The sequence below is a fragment of the Lytechinus pictus genome, chromosome 2, assembly GCF_037042905.1.
Source record: "Lytechinus pictus isolate F3 Inbred chromosome 2, Lp3.0, whole genome shotgun sequence".
In the NCBI taxonomy this organism is placed as follows: Eukaryota; Metazoa; Echinodermata; class Echinoidea; order Temnopleuroida; family Toxopneustidae; genus Lytechinus; species Lytechinus pictus.
The window spans coordinates 8,180,672-8,206,459 of NC_087246.1; the positions used below are offsets into that span (position 1 = coordinate 8,180,672).

A 25,788-nucleotide genomic window follows, 5' to 3' on the forward strand; every position below is an offset into this window, starting at 1 on the left:
AACGAGAAATTGCGTATCGTTTAGTCTAAAAAACAGACCCTATTACGCGTTGATTATCTGTACATATCTGAATCTGTCCGTTGACGTACAATGATTAGGATTTTTTAACGCCCTATTGATTATCGCTTTATCAATTTGAGATCCCAAGCTTTCATTATTATTATTAATAGGATCCAATCTGTCTTAGGCCTATATCAGATAAAGTGGAAAAAGAAGACTGAAACTATATTCTGTCTTTCCATTTGGAAAGGTCTATGATAGGGCCTATAGCAAACATCCATGAGAAAAGATATGGAAAAGAAACGTGGTGGGCCATTGGGGGCCATTATAGGCCACCAGAATGTTAAAAGATTAATCAATCATTTAAAACTTATAAGAACAAGCAAACAAAAATATGAAAGAAATTGGAGTAAATAGCCAATTAAAAGTACTTATATACATATTAAAAAAAGATACACAAAAAGTAAAAAAAAAAGTAAAAATGTTTAAAAAGTGCAGAATGCAAACAAATTCTATTAGACCTCAACTTAGAATATGAATTCAAAAAGAAGAAAGAAAAGGGGGGGGGGAGAAATATATGAAAAGTAGAAGGGCTTTATGTTTGCATAGATAATCATGGGAAAATACAATTCACAAAGTTTTACAAACACCAGCCATTCGTTTACTGATCTAAGTATTTCTTCAGTAAACCTGTCTTCCAATTAATTGTTTCTAAAAACCCTATAAATAAGGCTAACTGATTGCTTTAATGAAGTAGGAAGCCAGGGTTCCATAATTTTGGCCCTGTATATAAACAAATGTATTTAGCCGAAAACTAGTTTTGACCAATGGCAAGTGGAGAAACTTAATTGTCTCGTATAGTAAGAATGGATTTTGTCATTTTTAACACATAATGAAGCAAGGGCAAATGGAAGTTCTGTTTTATTTAATTGATACATATAATGCAATCGCGGTTGAGATCAACTTATGTAAATTAAGGAACTTGTTATATGTACAGGCATATAAGTCTATCAAAATGGAAGTATGGCGCACCTGCATAATTGGACTAATGAAAACCGACTTAGAATTAGTGAATGAGTATAAATGTTGGAATCTTTGAGGGCAACACAAATTTTCAAAGATCAACTCGAAATTGAAGAAGCTACGGGGCCAAGCTTGTCATAGGGGCGCTTTTTGCATTTCTATGGGTGAAAATACGACAATTCCTTCCTTGAATTTTGAAATGATGAATTGTATTTGAGTACCAGATTGAATGATGTAGTATTGGGCATTGCACAACTGACAAGTTTATGATGTAATCTAGGGTCTGTATCTATAGACTAATTTCCCCAGGCTTGCAGCTTTTACCGTCAACCCCACCCCCAATTACTTGGTTACCCATCGCACCAAGAGATCCTAGAATATTCTCTTACTTTCAGATGACATCATCATGATGCTTATTGCTTTAATGCTTTTATGTTTCATTTAGGTTTCATCAGCAGAACCTTCTCGAGACAATACTTGTTGAAGACTGTGTGACCTATATATATAAGCATGGAGTAGGTCCATGCTATAAGGCTACACGGTATGACTTGATTGATCATAGTAAAAAAATTTATTGAGTTAATATGCAAAACAAGTCAGAAAGATGGTAAATTACTTTATTTAAAAAGAAATTATATTTTCTCAAATTTGTCTTAATTATCAATATGCATGGTTACAAATTAAAAATCAACTTTGAAACCCTTTGAAACACTTGTAATTTCACAAGTGGCAGTTCAAAAGACGGAATTTCTGAAAAGCTATATATCAACCAGATATACATGTAGATCAGTCTGTCTTTCGGGCATCTTAAGTAGTTTTTAAATTGGGTAAATACTCTTTGAGAAATTAAGCAAACGAAAACAATTCAGCACTCCATGCACTTCCATCAATATCTCTTCATCTCACGCCTAAGCTTCTCTCTCTGTCCAGCTCTAATATTGTCTCCCATAGTGAAAAGTGAATTAATTACTCACTTGCTTCTATATAAAAAAATCTTGAAAATTTCTGATCAATTATTGTCAATGTTTTTTTTCTTTCAACGTAACAAAATCAAAATTCCGGTATTGCAAGCACTGTTTTGGGACATGCTAATGCTTTTTAATTTACATTCTTATATCAATTTTAGATGGTTGCAAAAAAAGACAAGTAAAAACTAGCTTCAACATATATTAACTCAGTGCTATTGTTTTGTTTTCATACAACTACTTTGCCTTAAATTAGCATCCAAACTTTGGTCATAAAATGTTGTGTGAGAGAGGAGAAAAAGAAACAGAATGGGAAATAAAACAAATTTTCATCTTTCTAAATTTATTGTGTAAAAGATGAAAAATTGGTATACCAATCAGATGAAACTTTACAATGGTGAAAATTTGAAAGAAATTGTACAAGTACTATATTTTTACGACCGTTTTAAAATTTTAATCCCTAAAGACTATGTAAATTTCAAATTGGCAACTGGGAAGTGAATTTACCATGTGGTAAGCCAGGGAGGGACAACTTTCCCATAGGCCATGTAGTTAATTATCAGAGATTTGTGGTTTCCTTTATTCTGCTAGGGCAGTATAATAGAGGTAGCATATTGTTTTATATCCTCATAAAACACAATAATTTGAAGTCAAACATTTTAGCCATTTTATGCATCTTGGAGTAAATGGAATAGTAGACCTCCCCTTATATCACTACATTGATCTACTTGTCTGATTTTTCTTTTTCCTCTAAAAAAAACTTATTTGGGTTGGGTAATTCTTCTTTAAATCATATTTCAGTTATATTAGCTGGTAAGAGATATAACTCCAATGTTTATCATCAATCTATTTTAGTATATATATATAATAATCACAAATGGTTTAGAAAATGCCGTAAAAATAAAATCGTAGATTTTAAAAGGAGCATAGCTCTCAATATATATATATATATATATATATATATATATTAAAAAAACATGGAATACAAATTAATACTATTTCATATTTTACAGATAGAATTTTATTATATAAAAATATATAAATCATTACAAATTAATCCAATTATACATATAATTGATTTGTATAAACAATAAATAATGATAAATGTTAATAATGCATCAATTATAACTAGTGTCTTTTCTATTTAAAATAAATTAAACTGAAAGAAAACTACATCATTTATTTTTTCATATTTCCTTTCATATGAACTTCTATTTTTTATATCCATTCCAATAATGAGGAAACTTTAATTGAGACTGCATTTATTACAGTAATCAATAAATGTCAAGAGCCTCCTCACAAAGTTGATGTTAACATAGTTACACATGACCTTACAAACGACTAGATCATGAAATGCAAACATGTAAGCTATTTTTCAGATATATTTATTAAAACTATTACTGTGTTTTGACTAAAAAAGTTTCAATAGCATCAAGACAAAAATATTCTGCCTGAAATTTCTCTGGACAGTACTAAAATATTGATCAAACTCTATTTTAACCTTATCAAATGAAATTTACAATTATTGAGACATGTAAATAGCCTTAATAAGAAAACTACCTAAATATTCTATAAAATTACAGGTCTTTTTATTTTCACAATGTTTTATTATCACAATAATGACAACAGATTAATCAGAACTAGTTCTGTAAAGTAAATAAATCCATACAATTGGATAGGACACTGAAATTGGGTCCCTATAATCACTTCTAGATGGGAAAAGTATCTCTTTCCTCCCATTTCTCTGTTTGGGTAACAAGTCAAATATTTTTGTACAAATTCCCCCCCCCCTCCCCCTTGGAAAATCCTGGATCCACCCCTGCTACATGATGTATATTCAATTTGAAATTTGTCCTGGGATGGCAGATGGTGAAGGTAAGGACAGCAAGCATGGTGCAAATGTTTTCAAAATACAGAGTACAAAGTTATCAAGTTCAAATTTCATAACATGACTATATCCTCAATCATGTATGCCTTTGAATGTAATAAATTTAATATTTCACATTTAATTTACAAACAAGCATAAACCAGAAACATTTATTCACTTTTAAGTTAGCATATAAGTATTTCCATAGACATAAGACAATAAATAGTTCATTTTAGGGATTGGACATTATGGTCTTTTAAGATCAGGGATTCAACCCCCCTCCTTGGAAATTCAAGAAATGTGGAAAATAAGGGAGGTAATGACATAAAAATAAAGATGGGAAAAAGGATGGGTAAAAAATAGTTAAGACTACAATAGGACCACCTACTAGAGTTGATTTTTCTTCATCCAATATTACATCAGTGCTTCTCTTGACTTGAACACAGATACGGATACTCCAAAGGCTTGTTCAGACATGATCAGACAAAGCTCAAAGATAATTAAATAAGGTGATGCAAAATTATGCAACCAATATGCTTTAGAAGCTGGAGAAAGTTTTTTTTATATCCTCGCTACAAACTGAACTTACCAAATTATTTAATAGATGACTCAAAATGTGTTTGACCCAGTGTTGCAATGCAATAATTATGACATCAGATAACATGGCTCGTCAGAATGAAATCATGATATTGTCATAAGGTTGTTTGCACATCTTTGGATGATTCTTTTTTTAAACTTGATGCATGTATTAACATGAGTCTGAACACTAAAAAATGTTACTGAGCTTTATCATATGATACAAAAACAAGATTAAAGAAAAATCAACAAATGATAACTGATTGGCTTTTCTTATGATTGAGACGTACAGTATCTAGTATGGATCTTCTCAAACATACCAAATCATAGAATCTGAACAGAGTATAAGAAAATAAATTATATGTCACATATTTAGTTAACACTAAACTCCAGGATTCATGTGACATACAGGTTTGCAATCAATGGCAATTCAATACAAAATTCTGATTGGCTACTGGTAAATCATTTCTACTTCAAGCAAATTATCTCTAGCATGTTTGAATTGCACAAAAATTTTAAAAGATGCAATGAACTATCATTTCTTTCTCTATCACTTGATCTTTCCTGTGTAACAATGACACAATAAACATGAAAACAGGGTACTCTAGGATGAAAATAATAATATATTAATAAACAGAGTAAAATTCACCGTGACCGAGCAAAATGCTGAAAATTTCATCAAAATCTGAGGACAAGTGACAATGTTATTTGAAAGTTTTATGAAAACAGTTTGCAAGCTGTCATGAAGGGCTAATGATGTCATGTCCCAAATTTCCTTGTTCTTATTTTTATTAAATGAGATCATAATTATTTCATATTTTCATACGTAAGTGTATGATATGTCTCGCTTGTAACAAAATAGATTGCAGCAATGATTATCTCACACATTAAATCACTAGTCAATCCAATCTTGTGAAGTATTTCATTCTTGCATGACAAAATTTGAATAAATACAATTTTATATGATAAAATACTATGTGGGGATATGAAATCATCAGCTTGCATATTCATAAAGATGTGCATAGAACTGTTTTACCAAATAATGCAAAACATTTTTTGTTAATGTCATTATTATGTTTTCCTTAACAGATATTGGTGAAATTTTTAGTATGTTGTTTGTCTGATTTTATTCTATCTCTTCAAATCATATAATTTTCAACTTGGAGTACATCTTTAGCAATTACTGTTTATCTTTCTGCTTTGTTTATGACTCATATGCAGCAGCCAAATAAAAATAAAAGAAGATAAGTGCTGCAAAGCTTCAGAGGGCGGCACACATTTCAACAGTCTCTTGAGAAGAGTTATTCTCCTCCATTCTTTGTTTATCTGTAAAACCATCCCCATAACCCATGCTCTCCACTAAATTTGGTTTCTCATCACACATTGGGCAGAGCTGGTTCCGTTGCTGTGACGACCGCATCCAGATGATAAGGTTATAGCGTTCCCCATCACTAATGGGCATGGCACCATGCATGTGTTGTCCTCTGTGGAGTAGACCAATGCTCTTTTGATGCTGGAATCTGGTGTATCTTGTCTCATTACAAGGCATCTGTAAAAATAAATACAATGGGTAATTAAGACAACTCATCTAGACAGGAAGTAGCAGTGCTACATCTGAATTTTTCAAATCCCCCGGCCCCACCACCATCGAACGATATATGGTATTAAAACGCTGAGAAGTTGAGTTAAAAGTACCTATTTGATTTTTTAAGGAGAAAACCCCACTTGTGATGAGATATATCGCTATATAATAGAGTCTGATTCCAATCTAAAATTCTACAATCAATCAAGTACCGAAGATCAGGAGATAACAACAGCTTATTTATATAAAGCATTAATTGAAAATACCTCTTTTTTATGCACTGATTGTTTTCCAAAGTGTAATGCAATTGTAAACCTGTTCATTCATTTACATTTTCTTAATAATTATCACATTATGAATACTGGCTTATTCAACTTGAAATGACAAGTTAATCCTTTTTGTCTGGAAGGAAAATTTCTATTAAAGGGGATAATTTTCCTGCTTCTGTTCATCTCCTTCATTTCTAAATTATATTTTGTAATGAGCCAAAATATGTGTGGGCTGTTTTTTTACATGCAACTTAGGGAAGTTAGTTGGTTTTAATAAAAGCAGAAAAATTATAGAAAAATATTGGTTAAAGTTGGATGAAAATCCATAAAAGAATAAGACAGTTATGATTTTTAAAAGTTTTTAATGTGTGACATCATACTTAGTATGCGAGCAGCTTTCCCATATATCATGTAGTATAAATAAATTCCATTAATGGAATATCATGAATACAAATATTTTTCTTAAAGAAGGGGGTATGAAATGGTATGTGGTATGACATATCCCCAGGAAAAATAAAATCATTTTAATTTATTTTTGCAGATAATTGTATTTGGGTAATTCATATCACACACAGAAAAATTGAAGAGTTGCTTGCTTGTGATGTCAGACGATCAAAACTTTAGATATTCATAAATCTGTTATTCTTTGATGGATATCATCAATCAAATATCCCTAGGAAAAATAAAATCATTTTAATTTATTTTTGCAGATAATTGTATTTGGGTAATTCATATCACACACAGAAAAATTGAAGAGTTGCTTGCTTGTGATGTCAGATGATCAAAACTTTAGATATTCATAAATCTGTTATTCTTTGATGGATATCATCAATCAAACCTTCACCAATATATTTTTTAATTTTTTCTGCTTTTGTTAACACCGTGACCAAGTCAACACCCACCCCCTTTCAAAAGAACTAAATAGCCCTATTTAGCCCACATATTATTTCACTGGCTGGTAATCTGATTACCTGTCTCATGTCTCCAAAGTATAGCTCTCCATCACTAAACTCCTTGCCCAGGCTCACATTGATGGTCACCTCAGCATTGTCATAGTGATAGTTCAGATCCACATCCTCGCCTAGCTTGTATTTCACAACGAAAGCCCTGTGAGAGTCTAAGCTATTCCCTCCAACATCTGGATATAGGAGTGAGGTGATGGGTGCAAGGTAGTCAATTCGAAGAGGATTCAGGAAGTTAATGTCAAAGCCAAGCTCCATAAGGAGGACCTAATGTAGATAATGGGAAAGGTTGCAATTAGTATCAAATTGATGAAACAGCATTTTTGGGAGCATGAAAACGATCATTGAAAATCCTATTCTAAATTGCTAAAGGTTAAAATTATTTTAAAATCACTAAATAAGAAGCTTCATGGTAAAATATTTTTAAGAAAATAATTAAATGTCACTAAGAATGAAAGTGTTTTCATATCAGACATTCTGATTAAAAACAAATGGCTGACATCTTTGCATGAATGTTAACTACCAGTTGACTACATTCACTCTATCCTGTTGGCTTAGTATAGAACTGATTTCCAGAGGACAATATAATAACTAGAAATATGTCATTAACTTGCCCCATAGTTGTTCATAGTATTTGGTCTTCCTTTAGGGAGAGTAGAATTCTCAAAATGTGCTATCTCCTCAACAAACTGATCACAAAACTCAGCAGTGAAGACAGGAAAAGAAAACACCCGATTTGCTGAAATAGAATTTTAAAAAATATATGTTTACTCCTTTGATCCAATATAATATCAAACTGAATTATATATCTAAGTGATATTGATAGGTAGGGACAGTGCAGGGAATTTGGTTGGGAAAAAGAATACCTCTCCCTTCTTTCCCCCCTTTTTTCACTACTTGAAGAATCATACAGGGGAAATGACCCCTGCCTTCTTTGGGGTTCAGTTGGACTTCAGTAACTTTGAGAGAACCAAGGGCCCCCTTATTTTAATATAAAATTTGAATTCTATTTTATGATGACAATCCTTCTTAACAAATGTATATTTTTTGCTTTAAAGCTAGTCAATATTATGATCCATGGGAAATTCCTCCCGATTTCTCCAGCATTAAGAAGAGGTGATAAAAATATTTATTTTCTGTAAAATACAAAACAAATTTAAAGTAGCCGCTATCAAGACCTTGCATGCTAGATGGAACCATTACAAATTCTACTATTAATGGAAATATATGTTACTGACAAGATTACATAGTTACCTTTTTCTTTTGTTAATCTTTTAACTAACCCCTCTGAACTGGCACTCATGCTTTGGCAGTATTCAACAATTTTTAAAAACTCTGGTGCAAAATAAGACTCCTATTAAAAACAATGAAATAAAAAACAGGCAATATAGCTTGCTTTAATATAGTTCTATCATCTGAATGTCTATGAAACTTATTATATAATGGTAAATTCATATTTCAAAGCAGGATATGGGGGTAGTAAAGAGAGAGAGAAAGGGAGAGAGAAAGAGAGAGAGAGATATACATATATAGGTAATGATAATACTAGAATCAGAAGAAAAGCAGGAGCAAAAGAAGAAGAGAAATGAAGAGCAGAATGAGAAAGAACCATTGTTTCTATTATAGAAGGAATAGTTTCAAATTAAATGATTAATGAATTTTCAGGCCTTTCACATCATTATCTCAAAGAACAGGCATATATAACACATTTTCTTCAAACTTCAACTCTATGAATATGTAGGTGTGCTAGTGTTGCCACCCCCAATTTTCTACCAATAATTTGCTTTAAAAAAAAGCACTTGTTGACAAATTTCATAATTTAGCTGATGAGAGAGACAAATATGAGTCTTGTAAAGACAGTGGTGTTGTTTTTACTCAGAAAATACCTTGGAAATATTCACCTCAGGTTGATCTACAAATTCCTTCATCTTACCCATGTGTGTAGTGTATGATTAATTTATCAATTTATAGATTCATTCATTAATATGATTATTTTTCATTATGAAAAAAGAAATTCAATATAAAACAATGGAAATTAGTAAAAGGTATAAAAAATATATGTGAAACATATCACAACTCCTATGGTCCTCATTCTAGTTTCAATACAAAACAAATATATTCAAATTATTACGGTAAGAAAAATACTTGCAGAGAACAATTAATTGGAAAGGTGAAATACCTGTAATGTGTATAGATGGGGATAGAGAGGCTTGTAACCAGCTGAAATTTTCTCTTTTCTTTCCAAGAGCTGTGAGCCACGGAGCTTTCTTCTCTCTACTTCTGCTTTGACCTGATACAGAGGAAATTTTAAAATCCATTGTGTAATATGATATGTGGAGTACAACTAAATAGATAAGTAATTGAATTAAACAGATTTTAATGTCTTTGTAAAGCATCATATAACAGCACGATCATGTTTTTGATTGGTTTGGGTGAATTAGGTAGGTTTCATTTCATATCGGGAATTATAATGTAAAGAAGCCAGTGAAGCGATTTACTCTTTTATATACACTTCCAAAATAAATTTGATGTACCTACCTGAACCAATGCTGCATCTAATTCCTCTTCATTCTGACAACCCTTCTTCATTAGAATCTGCGTATATATGGGGAGACAAAAAGGAATGAGACGGTTAAACTTAAAGATTAAACATTATAGAAGGTCTGGTTTTGCATTTATTGACATTTTCAACACTGTAATTTAATAGAATGTCTAGCCATTAAAATGAGTAATGCAAATTAGAAAATGTTGAATGAATTCATTAGTTGGTGCAGTATTGTGATTTGTGCACTTATGATGAAATGCTATGAAAGTGTGTAAACCTGGCAAAACTACAAAAAAGCCTGCAAAAATGGTCATTGAGCAATTCAGTTACAGTGGATATTCAAGAAAATCTTTGACAAAGAATCTTTCAGGTCATTTACCTGAACGCATTAAACACTATATAAGAGTGGGTGATTTTCGTGTTTTCAGTAGAAATACAATAAATACTGAAAAACAAAAATCCCCCACTCTTCTACATTTATGTTTTCATGCGTTCAGGTAATGACTTCAGTCACTGAACTGTCACACTCAACGTTTCCTTAATCCCTTTGTTACCCTATCCATCCGCACATACAATAATCTCACCACATGATTATTTTTTTCTGATCTTTTCTACTGGACGATCTTCTTTACTTTTACATCTTTATTGGAAAAAAATTAGCATTGTCCTGCATGAAGAATTCCCCTCGTATCTGTCACTTTCCAATGCAATTTTGTATAACTGTACCTATATGCATGTGATAAATGTAATATATATAATGTTTTATTACAAATGTTCATAATGTGAGCAAACAAATTTCTATGTGGACAATATAATGAAATTGAATTGAATTGACGAAGCTAATACTGGAGAATTATTGTCCTTTCATAGAGGTATACTCCTGGGACATATAGGTATTATTAATGTAAGAACTAAAATCTATTTCAGCTACTTAACTCATAAAATGTTTTTAAAAATATATCCTCATTAAAAACTATTTGTTTTGCAGTGTAAATTTGACACCAACTTTTGGCTTTATTAGCAAATATACCTATGGCTACCGCTCCTCAAATCGGCAAGAATCCTAAGAAAATGACATCATAAAGACCGATACAGAGGTATAGAATTTTTAAGATCAAGAGTGGAGGTATAAAGGTATAAAACACCTTAGATCTGCCATCAATTGCTCAAAGCAAATTGGTCTATGGTGCAGGTTAAAGATCTACTAATACTATGGTGCACTGCCTTAATGGCACATCGAAACCTATAATTGATAATGATTATTCAAATATAAATGGACAGCAAATAGTATTTATTCTGTTAAAATGAGACCTAACATAAATGGATACAAACTGAAAATACCAAAGCATTAATTCACAACTGACTACAAAAATTAGGAAAAATATTGTTCGATCAGGAGCTGAACTGCATGCACAGAGACTGGGCTCAAGCTTATGAAATTATGAATATTACAGAAACTAATGTTCACCGTATATCATCTCGGTCTCTGAATGGTACGTTGGTTGGTTTTCTACTCTCTTGCTTCATGATTTATATTTTTTACACCCAAACCACAAATTAAAAAGTAAACGAAGAAGAAAGAAAAAAAACTATATCAAACAGACAATCCACGTAGACACGCCCATCTCGCAGGCCTAGGCCGAGCTGATCACCTATCCCGCGCCTGCTCTGGCCAGGTAGACCGAAAGCTGCGTGCGCGTTCAGCACAAAACAAATGAGATTAGGCTCCGCCTACCGCGATCATTTGAAGACAAAAATAAGCCCTCATTGACATTCATGAGCATGAAGATATTCATAATCCGGCCTTTTCATTGGCTAGGAGCGTCAATAATACGCGATTTCCCCGATTCTTTGTCATCGATACTAGTGGTATCGTGTTACAGAATTAATTATTCATTTGACCTCATTACGTCATCTAATTTATTCATTCTGAAACTTTTCTTTCCACACAAAAATGGACCTACGAACACTCCGGTGAGTACGTATAAATTGATATAACCACATTAATTCAGTGGACTATTTACACATTTCACACTGTATTTTGTGATCTTAGGTTATTTCTTTAACTAATTAGAGAGGTTGCTATCATACTTCTGGTAAAGAAAAGCAGAATTTGGTCTTTGAAATTGAAGTTAGATTGTCATCGTCGCCCGGCCCAGTGCAGCCTGTATGTTGCTTTTCAGTGGTTATGCCGCTGTGTCAACCACATGTATTTTGTACGGGCTCCTAGCCGGCTGGGCATCGAGAGAAAATCGGGCCGGGAGTCCACGATTGATTAAAATAAGAAGAATGAAGCTTCTTTTTGTACACTGTAGGCCTATAACGTTAGATCTAGAGGGAGATCTGCATCTATCTTCAGTAGATCGAGACTCAGTCAGGAATAGTCTGTGAAGCGGAGTGTGGAAGAAGATATGCCTGTCATCATTGTGTCAATCCTCACTAGAGTCTAGATTCTCGTCAGTTTCAGATATCAAATTTATTTTGCATAACTTCAGGCTTCTTCTGCATTTAGCCCCCCACCCATTTTAATTCTTATTGTTATTTATAATATATAGTTAGACTCGGTATTAGAAATAACATGCTGCTCTGCATGTTTGTCTTACTCTTATTATCAATAGATCAAGATCTAATTTTTAACTTGGTTAACAGAGCCTAGTCTTGCTTCTTAATTTTACTTCATCTGTTTATGTTATTTTTATCCATCGATGCTTGTACGTAGATCTAACGTTAGGCCTACCTAATTCAAATCTATTACCAAGTATCTAGTCATCTAACTTTTACTTTCCCAACCCTCGACACGTACCCCCAGGGCCTAGGATCTAGGTCTATAATTTTAGGCCTAGATGTAGGTCTGGGCCTAAACGACTACATTTACATACTATGAGTATGACTGTCAGTGGACCAAGGAGATCTATCATCTAGATCTACTCTCGGTCAATAATGGCAATGAAGGTTTAGCCAGGAATAAAAGTCAGACATCAAAAATTTCTAAATCGATATACATCTAGGTAAAGTCATCGAAGGGTTAGCTTTACATTCTAGGTCTAGATAGATCGAGAGTCTATTGATAGTCTAGATCTAGACCTTATTTAGATACATGAATGCTGTCACGAAGCACTGATTCTGGTTGGACTAGATCTATACTGTTTTACAAATAGATCTAGACCTAGTGCATGAGATTATGAAATTATGTTGTTAAAATCAAATGAATTAAGTTTCGGAATAAAAAGATGCAGATCTTTTTTTTTTGGGGGGGGGGGGGGCAGACATGTGAAAAAATTTAGAGAAACCTAAAATTCAGAAAGCGAGGGCCTGAAGCGGCCAATATTACCTAGGGCCGTTTTGTGCATTTACTAAAGTAAATTGAAGGATGTCATGCAATTCTCTTTTCGATGAAGGTTTCACATTTCAGCTCTTACCCAAACCCCACCCCTATACATACGGCCATGAAAAAGATCACTTCTTATTATTGTTCTCTTTTCTTTCACAAACAGGTTGAGTTTGAAGAACAAGAAAAACAGTAGAGGTCTACCTATATGGTTCAAGATGATGATCATAAGTGCATGCATCATTTTGCAGATTCTCATCCAGGTATAAAACTTAAACTAACCCATACAAAATTACAGATACATTACATGCATTGAATGTTAACCATGTTTACATTAAATAAAAATAATCCGAGCCACAAAGAGGTAGGATCTGTAATGAATATAGACACTTCTTAAATATACAGGCTCTCGAGTCTAAAATAGAACCAATACCAAAAGTTATGTACCTTGGGCAAATTTATAAAATACCGGTAAGGTCATGTCCTAGATCTACTAGTAATTAAATGGCCTTTTTATTTCCTATTTGTTTTAAACAAAGCAATATCTATTTTCCATATTTTACAAACATTCATTTTATTCATTCTTTAGTGTGATATTCATATTTCATATTTGTAGATTTACGATTTTTTTTAAATCTTGTTATTTTACATTTTGTCCAATAGGATGATGCAGTTTTACAATTTCCATGGAGGTGATTGATGATGATAAATAATTGGTGAAGTAGGCCTAATAGAACAGCGACTAGACCACAAAGAGAAATACAACCTACAGCAGTTATATGAGTGAGTTAATTAGTGAATATTGTTAATAATGGAGGTTGTTCACATTTTTTTGGCAACAAATAGACCTGCCTTTGAAAAACCCATTTCAATTTTGTTTTTAGATTATAGTTAGTGTCGTTTTTAATCACAGATCAAAATATTCTGTGCAACAAAACATATCAACTTTAATTCTGACTATTTATATATTTTACATATGTTGATTCATATATTCAGATTTATGAGAAATCTCTGACATTTTTTCATAGAGTACATGTAGTTATAATGGAGAGTGGTATGTAAACTGTATAGAACAGGTTTAAGTGATATGCTTTATGGAAGTACAAGTATATAATTAGTAGAAGTAAGATTTCCTGTTATGTGTTGAAGAATCATATACGGTATATGTATAGTCTCACTTTTCTTAAAACATTTATGTTTTATAAATCACGACAATTTTAATTTAAATTCATTGATTTTCTTTCTCTATTTTTTCAATCTGCAGGACTGGTGTAACAGATGTTTTCATTCAAGAAATCCAACAATTCAAGAGTCTGACTTAGGAACCACTTGATGAAGATGGAAAAGGTTTTTTTTTCCAAGTCCAATTTTTCAACAAAAAAAAAAAATTATTATCACAACCCAAAATTCATGACGTATGAAATTTCTTGTTGATTTTCATTAAAACTGGTTGCAAAAGGAGAAGCTATAAACATCCAAATAGGAGCGGCGGAGTGAAGTTGAAAGTGGGGGGGGGGGGCATAGGAAAAATGTTGTATTACGTGAAATTTTTAAGAAGTTGCGAGCGAGCAAAATTTTGACATTTTAAAAAAGAAAATCTAAAATATTCAGAATGATATATTTCACCCTTTTCTCTTTTTTTTTCTTGGTCGTGATTTTTTTTTTTTTTTTTTTTTTTGGGGGGGGGCAAGAGTCCTTCAAGCCCCCCCCCCTCCATCTGTACGAAACTGCTTATATACCCCCACTCATGAATTATTAAACTTAATGCACAAAGGATTTCATTCATAAGTATATTATCGAAATAAGAATATATTTTTCTTGTTTCAAAGGGCAATCGTCATGGTGGCCATAAAACGGGTCCTTCTCAGGTGAAAGGGGCACAGAACAAGTTCTTTAGGAGCACTTTTCTTGGGTAAAAGGGGGCAGTGATTCGAGAAAGGGCACTTACAAGAAGGCGAGGGGGCACTCTTTAACACATGAAACGGGCCCTCAGATGTAAGGGCACAGAACACGTTCCAGGGGGGGGGGCATTTTGGGGTTAAAAAATTGCATACAAGGAAGAGCACTTGGTAACACCTAAAACGGGTTCTCGTCAGGTGAAAGGGACACAGTACACGTTCGTGAGGGGGCATTTTTCTTGCATAAAAAGGCACTTTTCAGTGCTTAAAGAAGTGGGGGGAACTGTGCCCCTCCCCAGGATCGCTGCCCCAGCATACAAAAAAAATATTCTTTTGGTTCAAAGTATTAACATACGCTTAAGAAAAAGGTAAAGCTTAATCCTCTGGTAATGTGATATTTTTTATGGCTAATTAATAAAATTCACCACTAACCAGAGAATTCCTTTATGTCTTTCATTTGTGTTCATATAGTATTTGTACAGAGCTAAAATGAAAGGGATTTGGAATTTGCAAAATTCAAAATGAGATGAAGATCGAGAGAGGGAAAGAGTGATGAGAAGAGGATTGAAAAGAGATGAGAAAGAAATGGAGGGGCACATATGAAGAGATAATTTAGAGCGGGGGGGGGGGGGTGGTAAGAGAGCTAGAATGTGGGAAGTAGGAACAAAAGGGGTGGAAGAGAAATAAGACGAGATTTATGGAAACCAGGAGACAGATAACAAGTGGGAAAAGAAGAAGGAAATATATGAAGAGTTTAGTTGCAAAAGGGGTTAGGGCCACTTTGGACCATTCCGAGAAAAACCATGTTTTTATTCTCACTTATTGCAATATTCTTATGAGAAACTAAATTGTCATGATGTACTACTCTATCATGTGAACATAAAATTGGGTATAAAAGAAATCTACCCGTCTTCAATTTTTTTCTATATACTTAAAAAAAAATCATTGTGTACCTAACCCCTTTTGCAAGTAAATTGAAGTGAATCCAATCTCTTTTGATTAAAAAAGTGATTTTTTTTTTCCATTTCCATTCACGTTTTCATTTGAATTTCAATTTTTCTTTGGTATCATCAGAGTGACTGAAAATTTAGAGGTTTAGAGACAGAAAACAATAAAATATATGAAAAATGGACCTAACCCCTTTTGACAAATGAGTTCTTCAGAAGAGTTTAGTTGCAAAAGGGGTTAGGTCCACTCCAAGAAAATAATTCTTTTTTAATTCTCCCATATTGCAATATTCTTATGCGAAACTGAATTTCCATGATACCCTACCATGAGAACATGAAATTGGGTATAAAAGATATTTACTTGTCTTCATATTTTTTAAGATATTATTTTCCAAAAAAAGTCTGTGTGGACCTAACCCCTTTTTCAACTAAACTTAAATGGACCTAACCCCTTTTGAAAAAAAGGTGATTTTTCTTTGCCATATTAGTTCACTTTTTAATAGCCGAATTCCAACTTTTCTATGGTATCATCTTATATAGCTACTAAAAATCTTTACATTAAGACATAAGAATCAAGTTTGATGAAAAATGGACCTAACCCCTTTTGAAAATGAGCTCTACATATGTAGGAGAAAAAAAGGCGGCACAAAAGAATTTTGAGTGGGAAAATGATTAAATGGAAAAAAACAGAGTAAGAAATGCTGGAGAATAAAGGGGACAGGAAACGTATTAAACATGATAAATTGGGGCCCGTTTCATCATGAGTTACAAGTATGGTAATTACGATTTAGGGATGGCAAAAGCACTAGAGACCTCTTTACCTAATCACGACTCGATCTACCCTTTTCATCGTCCCTTTTGGAATTAGCAAAGGCCTATAAGACGCAATAAAAAAAGGTTGCTTTGTTTATAAGTGATATCGCTTGTGATATCGATACTTTATAGAGCGCAACGTATCGTCTCAGATTTGCGCTTGCTTGATTCGCTGAATCCTTCGCGTCACGAGCGCGTAACAAAATGAATACATTAATGAATTTGCCAAGTTGACCTTTGTCATTGCGCTGGTGTGCGTATTGTCTAATACACGTACAAAACCACAGTTGACGAGGGAGCATCGTACGAAATTAATATTAATGAGGGCTTATTTTAGCTTCTAATGGATTAAACAAAATGGCGGTAGCTTCGGGGGCTTGGTCTAGTAATATATTATAAGGTCTTTGGGCCAGGCCCACTAGCAAGTTATCAGCGCATAGCGCATGCTATGCAGCATATGCGTGCGTGATGGTGCGATTGCGAATATTGCCATTCTTGGGATGCTATCGAAATCCACGAATCTTAGTTGAGCTAAGTCTTAAATTTTACCTCTTTCCATGAACTCTTGAAAAGCTTGTCGTCCTCAAAATACGTGACATGTTGTTTGAATTTCTTGAGAAATATATTGTGGGTGAAGAAGCAGCCACAAACGAAAAATCTCTCTGGGCCTGGGAAGACCGTTGACTTTGTCACCGACATGGTACGGTACGGATCATACAGATGTTTGTTTTTCCGGTCAGGTTTCGGTGGTAATGCGTTACGAGTGCATTGTGACCGAAAATAACCTTAATACTTTTCTAGCTATGTGCGTACGTTAAATCGGGGCGCCGTTTTTCGTTTGATAAAGCTAGCTGATCAGGGATTGAAAGCCAATATCAGGTAGGCCTTAATAACAGTACAGGTAAGGCATATTGAGTTAAAGTTTCACTGAAGTTCTGTTGAGTTGAACACCAAAAATCAATCTCCTTTTCTTTCATTTTGCTTTCACCCGAGTTAGTCTGTACTTTAGACTATTAAAGTAAGAGAGTTAGACTGTACTGTAAATGTAGTGGTCACTGTTGTGTTAGTGAGTGAGTGTTGAGTTTTTTTTATTTTTTAACTTGGGCCAGCCCAGGCTTTCTCAGGCTCAGCCATGCTTTTAATAAATCGTTTAAAAATAGTGTAGGCTCCTAGTAAAGTTTAGCCAGGTTTCTATTACTTTTACAGTCAGTAACTTTAGATGTACTATTTTTACGAGACAAAGCTTGTAAAATCGCCTTCCTCTATTAACTAAAGTTGAGTAAAATAACCCTTGGCAATAAACAGATCAGCCAACCATTTAAGACTAAGAATTTAAGGCCTTGTGTGCACGTGCTACAAAGGTCAAAACTCATACTATCACGGTCTCACGGACCTATGTCAGATTGTCGTATCCCCAAATCATATTAATATAAATTTTCATGACTTTCACTTTATATATACCGTAATGATAATCATCACTGTATGTTGCTGTTTTTTCCCCAGTATGCATGAAATGGGCCTAATGAATTATCATAGTTTTAATCACTCAAGGGTTCATACATGCCGCCGCGCATAGAAAAATCAAGCCATAGAAGTCGTGTAATGTGGACACCAGAAGTGGGATCGCAGGACGCGCGACACACTAGTTAGAAATCCACTGCCAAATGCGGTTCATGGTGCGAGGTTGGTATACTATTTAAAGTAATAGTACTAACCTCGCAATACGTGTGAGTTTTAATAAAAAGGAAAGTGAGGGCAATCATACAAAATGCATTGAATTATTTAAATTCTATTGCTTCATTATTTTTCTAAAATTTTGATAGAGTCCTTTCTTTTTTTTTGTATGGGTTTAATCTATTCTATTAAAAATATTTTTAGCATGAAACTTTGTTGATTATACCGGTTTCTATTTGTTTTCCCACTAACTCCAGATTATTAGAACAAGGACTAAATTGAAGGACAAATGGAAGCATCCAATTTAAGTGAACTGGTTAATCAGGAACTACTGCAACATGCAAAATCAATATATGAGGAGCAAGGATCATGTGAGTATGATGGGTTTCCAAATAAATTTACTCATGAATGAGATGATTGATCCATGATTTCTCACCTTGTTAAAAAGTTGTGCTACAAATGATGCACCAAGTGCTTATTAAAACAAGTACAGAAATATCAATTTTATATTACAGTTCATTATGGGAATCCATATGAAAATGAAATAAAAAATATTAAATAGTAATAGATACTACTTGCAATACATATTAGCTCTGGGCCCATTGTCCATGCAACATAAAAGATTGATATAATCAGTTGCTCCACTCGGCAATGATGTAAGTCTATGGATATTAGGATTTCACGGAATTCACGAAAAATCACTGTGTCCTTACAAAATAGCGGGTATTATCGACGAGAGAAAGGTTATCGATATCGCTAAGTGGCAAAAAACAAGTGATTATCGTCAAGACTAGCGATAAAGACGTTATCGATAACAGCCCTAGAATTTTCACATAGCTGTTTCATCGTGTTTTAGAAATTTGAACAGTTGCCATTTGATGATTGTACATTGTGACAGTTTTTTTTTCCTTTTTGATTAAATTTTCAGTGACGGATGATATCCTCTCTGCGTAAGTAATTAACATCTTTTTGCTGCACTGAAGTTTTGCCATTCATACTTTTTGTTTAAAATGTTCAATATTGTGTATGAGGCTATTTTTCCTGATGATTTCTAATTGCAAATTTGAAGCCCTTCAATCATCATAACAGTTGTGATATTTTTGATATTTTGAAGGCTATCATGTAAATAGCGCTTTTTAAATCTCATTCTAACCAATGTAAATAAGCTAAAAAGTTCATGAAACAATGTAAATACATGGCAAAGAATAAATCAGTTTAAAATGTTTTATTAAACTTACATTTGACCTGAACAGATTTACGTACAAATTTAACAAAATCTTGATTAACTTTAATTCATTTCATTAAAAAATGCCAAGATGATCTTTGAAGGTTTCCATGGTGGAGAGAATATTGGAGGTTTTTACGGTAGGCCTAAACACCATGTATGTAGTCCTGAAAAGGACTGTTTGTTATTCTTTCTTGATTGTATGTTAGCTCTGAAAAGAAAAAATAAACAGTCCTTTTCGGGACTACATACATGGTGTTTACCGTAAAAACCTCCAATAAAAAAAATGCTGTACTGACTTGTTTTAGTGGTGGGATATGAATTGGTGTGTTGGACTCATTTGGATGTCCATTGATGACAATTTTTCTTTCTTTGTTATTTCCCTTGATAATAGACTTCATTTTATGTTTGGACCTCCTCTTCTACAAGCCCTGGATTTAGTTGACCATCAGAGTGTTACACTGATTAAAAGTGAACCCGCAGGCAGAATAGTGTATCAGGTAATAACAGGCACCAGATAGAGCTTCACAAGCCTCTTGATTTGGGATATTAGACAGTCCCCCCTTTTACCATAGATTTTTGTATGCTTTTACATACACATTCCCATATCCTCTGTCAAGAACCTCCCCCCCTCCCATCATTCTTGTTCTAGCTAGCAGCTTCATACTATCAGTTTTGTATATTAATTAGTGACCAAAGCGACAAATATGGGGCCAGTTGCAAAAAACAAACATTACATTGTGTAAGTTTGAATGACATAATTTTGTTTGCCAGTGTGTTTTTATGGAAAAGGTTTTATGCTACAGGCCCCAGGGCTTGAATTAACCCAATGATTTCAAAGGTCATGAATGTGAATGTCCTTATGATTGACCTCAGTGCTCTTCTCATTGGCCTCGGAGACTTGCTGCTCTTTTTTTTTTCATTTTGTGTCATAGGATATATCATGTGCCTTATCGAAAAGTGGCCTTACCCTAAAGAGACCCGAGAGATCTCTTGCTAATATTAGTTTTCATTATTTTCCGCAAGGGGGGGGGGATTCCTCTCAATTTTCAAATGTTGTACTTGTCTACTTGAGCCTATGGGAGAGGGTTGTCTTGTCACCCTTCTCCATATAGACCAAAAATCGTATGAAATCGCCACATATGAACATAAGTCCGATATTATTTCTTCAATTTGATTTCTTGTATTACTCTTATCTGTCTGACTCATATTCTGTCATTATTGTTTATGTACAAGTGAATCTCTTACAATGATTTCATTTTGCAGGTTGTAGGTAGCTCTGGAAGTCCATACCTTTGCCTACCGAGTGCTGGATATTGCCCTTGTCTCTTCTTCTCATTTGCAGGTAAGTACTATCTGATCATGAATGCAGATCATATATGATTCAAACATATTTCAAGACTCAAATCTACATATACCACTCTCCATCCATGTATGAAATGTAATGTATTATGGATAATATGGAGTTTTAAATCTATTTGAAGGAATACTTCCATCTTCTAATTATGAATTCCAGATACCTGATCTTGTTTTTGAAAGCTTTTGTGTAAATGTATGAAATAAATTATATTTCTAAATCCACTTTTGGTGAATTCCTTATGTAATGCTCAGTAGTGTTCAGTAAAGTTTGCAGGATTTTATTAATGATAATAATAATAATTAGACTTATATCGCGCCAAATCCACTCTGTAGAGTGCTCAAGGCGCTTTTTAGGAAATTATAAAAGAAGTTAAGAAGAATTGAAGAGAAATGTTTTAAGGTAATGTTTGAAAGTTTCAGAGGTCAAGCACTGCATGTTTGATGTTTTCAGGGAGGCTATTCCATAACTTAGAGGATGAGTAAACAAATGATCTTTCCCCCCAGGTTTTGGAAACTTTGGGGGTAACAAGAGAATTGGAAAAGGAGGAACGTAAGAATCTTGAACAGATATTATATATATTACCATTACCATTATATTACCATTATTTATTTGGTTTTAAAACATAGAAATTGTAGAATGTAAATTACAAAAATACAGTTTGAATAATTACATATGAATACATGTAAAGGCTTGGTCCCACTGCACTTACGTGATGCAGAGGATGTAAAACAGAGAAGAATCTGGCTATCCGTTGGAAAACGTTATGTATCTGTTGTGTACTCTGCATGTGTTTCATATGCTCTATATCCATCGAGCATCCGTCCACTGTGATTTTATTGTTAGCCCATTTTGTTATTTGTCTGGAGCTGATGAAAAATTTTGCTTGTCCTCTGTATCCGTTAATATGTTTTGTGTCCATCGGCCAGTGGGACCAGGCCTTCAGTAAAGAAGTAAATTATACTGAATTTGTCATATGTATAAATTTATTTTATTCAGTCCTTTATGATATACATGTTTATTTATTCAACATTTCACAGTAATCAAGAGGAAAGAGGTTCCCATGGTAAGCAAGCTGTTTGTTTATGATCAATAACATATACAATATTATAGTGTTCATTATCGTATTATCCTGTTTTTCACAGGGGAAACTAGTGGTCTGTGGGATCATAATTAATGTTCTTTGTATTGTTCAATCATACACTCATCCCAAGTCCAAGGAATTTGCTGTAAATTTGTTTAAAAATTGAGTTGAGCTATAATCTGGGTTAAACGCTAATGTTCACCCACATAGCAATGGATTTAATTCTCTTTGTTTTGTTGAAATGATGGAAAACTAAGAAATGAACTAAATAATCAAAAGTTTTTTTAGAGGGATGGTTCTTCGCTTTTTCTAAGTTGGTCTAATTTATTGTCTAGTTTAGTTAAAGCATTGTATATGTATGTCTTAAAGTCTCTTATAAATCTCCCGTGGGTCAAGTGCTCCCCATGGAGCAGAAAATGTACATTGACTCTCTGCATAGGTCAAATCTCTTTATTGGTGTAGGGTAATAATATGTAATAGTTATCAATATATTGAAATCTGTGTTTTGTTACTTGCAGTGTAAGCACATGCTTGCTATACTGCTTGCCTCTGCTATGGGTCTGGTGAAAGAGACTTCTGAATCTGATCATCATGTGACCAACCTCCTCCTTGAAGCTGCAAAGACAGATGTGGAGCCATCTTGAAGAAGGTAATAGTCATTTATTGGTGCTGGTAAGACTGATGTGGACGTATTTTGAATGAAGGATGTCCTGGACTTAGCCGCTAAGAATGATATAGAATCGTCTTGAAGCACTAAGCCGCTAAGAATGATAAAGAATCGTCTTGAAGCAAGTCTTAGGCTCTTTTTCTTGGCAGCGAGGATTGGTGTAGAGCCCTTCTGAATGAGGGCCAGGACTTATGTCCTCTTAGGGAATAGTCCTACTACCATTGCTTTGATTGAAATAATGTATGCAGGAATAAACTGAACTAATTAATAGAAAAGAAGATGTGGTAGCGTACCCCAAAATTGAGCTGGGGGACATTGTGGTAACGGTAAATAGCATAGCAGTATAGTGTGATTTGCTTAGACTTCTACAGTACATGTAGCTTTACTGACTTTTTCCGTCAGAAGTAAGCCACATCTCTTACTCTTGAGATAATGTTAAAAGCACTCCCAGAATTACCAGTACACAATATCTAAACACAGTGAAACACTGTACAAATTGCATTTGATAAATTAGGAAGGAACTGCAGTAAAACATTTTTGTAATTTGATACATTCCTGATCCTAGGTCTTCATAATCTTTATTATATTTCAATCCAGGGGTACTTCATAAATGTGTGTGTATTGATGTTATGTACCACATGAATTTGGTAAGAAAAATTCTTGTTGACAGCTATTATCAGTCACATCAGTGAAAGCAGAAAGATGCCTTCCAGAACTTCACACTACATTGTAGTTTGAATAATCATCAAATGCATAATATGTTCTCAGCCATCTTTCTGTCCCATTTATTTGTACAGTTATGCATAACTTAACACATTTATAAAACTCTCATGCCTACATGCTCGTCTTATGAAAAATTACACTTCATTTGGATCAAATTTGAGATTTGATTTCTATCTACTGAATTAAAAAAAAGATAATCAGAAGTCTTCAAGAAACTAGCCCCAGGTGCAATAAGATTTCTGCTGTGAAAGTTCATTTGGATATTTCCAAGAAAATTGATATAATCTTGAGCGATGGGTTTGTATTCTGAAGTCGAGTTTAATTTAAACTCTGGTCTAAAGCCAGTTGTGAAATAAATCTCTCATGGTACATGCTCAATTTATCTGCTCATTTGACATTCAAATAATTATTAACTACCTGTAAATAGTAACTTAAAACAGTTTACTTCATCATTCTTATTAAAAAGTACATTAAACATTAGAACAATGTAATCAAATTTGTGACATTTTTTATTTTTCAGCTTCCTATAATTTTAGCCCAGAGTTAGACCATGGTTTTAAATGAAATGGACTGCAGAATATAGGCCTTTGACTTTAAAAAAAGTTTGCAAAGTCTACCTGTTATGTTGACCAAATATTTTTAGTTTGAAAGCACTCACGCAGATGACTGAATCCAGCATGTTTGTTTTGTTTGCATGTGCTCATCCAGTTTCAAAGTGTTTCAACTTTCAAGTTAATTAAAGTTACATGTATATCACATGATGTTGTACAAAATACCAGCATTTATATTCTCCTAGGCTAAACTTGGAGTCCTAAGTGCAGTTGATGTTGTCAAATGCTATGTATTCTCTTTTGCTTTGATGAAGAGTGTTGAAACTACAGAAATGAAGTGAAAAAAGAGAGGACTACAGGGACAGAAAGAGAGAAAAAAAGAGAGAAAGGGGTTTATTTTCAATAGTTAAAATGCCAATTCATCCAATTACCAACTCGTCTACTATCATTTGGTCTACCATCAGTTTGTCTACTATCCACATGGTCTAATTGCCATTTGGTCTAATAACCAGTTGGTCCAATTGCCATTTATTCCATGTACCATTTGGTATAATTGAAGTGTTATTTGGGCAAAATTAATGAAAATAAAATGGGCATTAGACCAACTGGTTATGAGACGAAATGGTCATAGACGAAGTTATGATTGGACCAAATGATTGTTAGACGAATTGTTCGAATGGAATGGCATTAGACTATTAAGGAAGATCATGTGATAAGTGAACGAGATGAAAATAGACGAATTGACAATTTACCAAGGGGTGGGGGGGGCATCAGCAAAACACCGGGGACAAAACATGAAACCATACAAACAGTTATTGTTCACAGGTTAAGTGTGAATTGGCATTTTAAAAGTTCAATGTTAAGTTCAACAAACTATTGTTGTTTTAGATCATCATCCCTTGGTATTCACTCTCTGTGTGCACTGGGATGTTTACATTGTTGAATTATTCTAACTTATAATAAATGTGAGGAAGTCGCAGAAGAATTCAACAATGTAAACACTCCAGTGCACTCAGAGAGTGAATACCAAGGGATGATCCAAAACAGCAATAGTTTGTTGAACTTATCGTTGGACTTTTAAAATGCCAAGTTACCAGTGGGGAATTCCGGCAATCAGTTTATGTCCACTTGGTCTACTCTCTGTTTGGTCAAACTTTCATTTATTCTTGTGTAACTTTGAAATATTTCACTCTGTCTACTTATTTTGCACATTGTCAAATTAAATTTTTTTTCATAAAATGACCATATAGTCATATACAGAATTAGACTTGAAGGGTATGGTGTTAAGACCAAATCTATAAACTAGACAAAAATCGGTCACTTTGCTAAATGTAATAAGCCGAAATATTTGTTTTACCAGGAGCGGTGCAATGGGGGGGGGGGGATGGTCAGGGGTGACCAGCTGCTGGCGACCACCCTCATGATTTTTTATGTTGAAAATATAAGAATGGGACAAAAGGGAAGAAGGAAGAAGAGAACAAGAGAGGTCTTGGCCGAGTGACCCTGTAATACCCCTATATATTCAATTGAGAATAAAAATATGTTTTATGTCGTGTTGCCGTATCAAATATCCCGGCATCGCCCTTGAGACGAACTAGTATTAGACTATTGTAGGATGAGCCGTAGATCTGTACCACATAGAAAGTGCACTAACAGGGTGGAGACCAAGTGGCAGTTATTTACCCACTATTGAATCTCGTTTGGCTCCATGGTGAATTTAGCAGCCAATGGT

The 25,788-nt window shown here is 33.9% G+C and overlaps 2 protein-coding genes and 1 long non-coding RNA gene across 7 annotated transcripts; 2 read left to right on the forward strand and 1 right to left on the reverse strand.

Moving 5' to 3' along the window:
* Window positions 1-3,357: 3,357 nt before the first annotated feature.
* On the reverse strand, window positions 3,358-17,750 carry LOC129254896 (2-oxoglutarate and iron-dependent oxygenase domain-containing protein 2-like). Its single transcript, XM_054893435.2, has 7 exons — window positions 17,325-17,750; window positions 9,783-9,839; window positions 9,424-9,534; window positions 8,499-8,598; window positions 7,859-7,983; window positions 7,254-7,511; window positions 3,358-5,980 (listed from the first exon to the last, which is right to left on the reverse strand). The coding sequence occupies exons 1-7, from the start codon at window positions 17,472-17,474 to the stop codon at window positions 5,693-5,695; spliced, it is 1,089 nt and encodes a 362-aa protein (XP_054749410.1). The 5' UTR covers window positions 17,475-17,750; the 3' UTR covers window positions 3,358-5,692.
* Window positions 11,716-15,450, forward strand: LOC129283375 (uncharacterized). The gene is made up of 4 exons (XR_010295467.1): window positions 11,716-11,763; window positions 13,284-13,380; window positions 13,781-13,900; window positions 14,382-15,450. It is a non-coding gene; the product is annotated as an uncharacterized LOC129283375 (long non-coding RNA).
* Window positions 16,888-24,263, forward strand: LOC129254895 (zinc finger SWIM domain-containing protein 7-like). Of its 5 annotated transcripts, none has more exons than XM_064108540.1 (7): window positions 16,888-17,676; window positions 18,707-18,820; window positions 19,378-19,399; window positions 20,069-20,174; window positions 20,941-21,019; window positions 22,072-22,097; window positions 22,634-24,263. In XM_064108540.1, the coding sequence occupies exons 2-7, from the start codon at window positions 18,739-18,741 to the stop codon at window positions 22,757-22,759; spliced, it is 441 nt and encodes a 146-aa protein (XP_063964610.1). In that variant the 5' UTR covers window positions 16,888-17,676; window positions 18,707-18,738; the 3' UTR covers window positions 22,760-24,263. The 5 variants fall into 5 exon arrangements, with proteins under 5 accessions (XP_063964610.1, XP_063964603.1, XP_063964620.1 ...); XM_064108533.1 differs by having other exon boundaries at window positions 16,921-17,654; XM_064108550.1 differs by having other exon boundaries at window positions 16,921-17,480.
* Window positions 24,264-25,788: the final 1,525 nt, after the last annotated feature.

Coding starts and splice junctions, on each gene's coding strand:
- LOC129254895 (XM_064108540.1), top strand. CDS start 18,739: ATGGAAGCATCCAATTTAAGTGAACTGGTTAATCAGGAACTACTGCAA. Junction 18,821..19,377: donor ATATGAGGAGCAAGGATCAT/GTGAGTATGATG, acceptor TTAAATTTTCAG/TGACGGATGATATCCTCTCT. Junction 20,175..20,940: donor CAGGCAGAATAGTGTATCAG/GTAATAACAGGC, acceptor TTCATTTTGCAG/GTTGTAGGTAGCTCTGGAAG.
- LOC129254896 (XM_054893435.2), bottom strand. CDS start 17,474: ATGTCGGTGACAAAGTCAACGGTCTTCCCAGGCCCAGAGAGATTTTTC. Junction 9,840..17,324: donor TCAAGAGTTCATGGAAAGAG/GTAAAATTTAAG, acceptor ATATATACGCAG/ATTCTAATGAAGAAGGGTTG. Junction 7,984..8,498: donor AAGATTAACAAAAGAAAAAG/GTAACTATGTAA, acceptor ATTCTATTTCAG/CAAATCGGGTGTTTTCTTTT.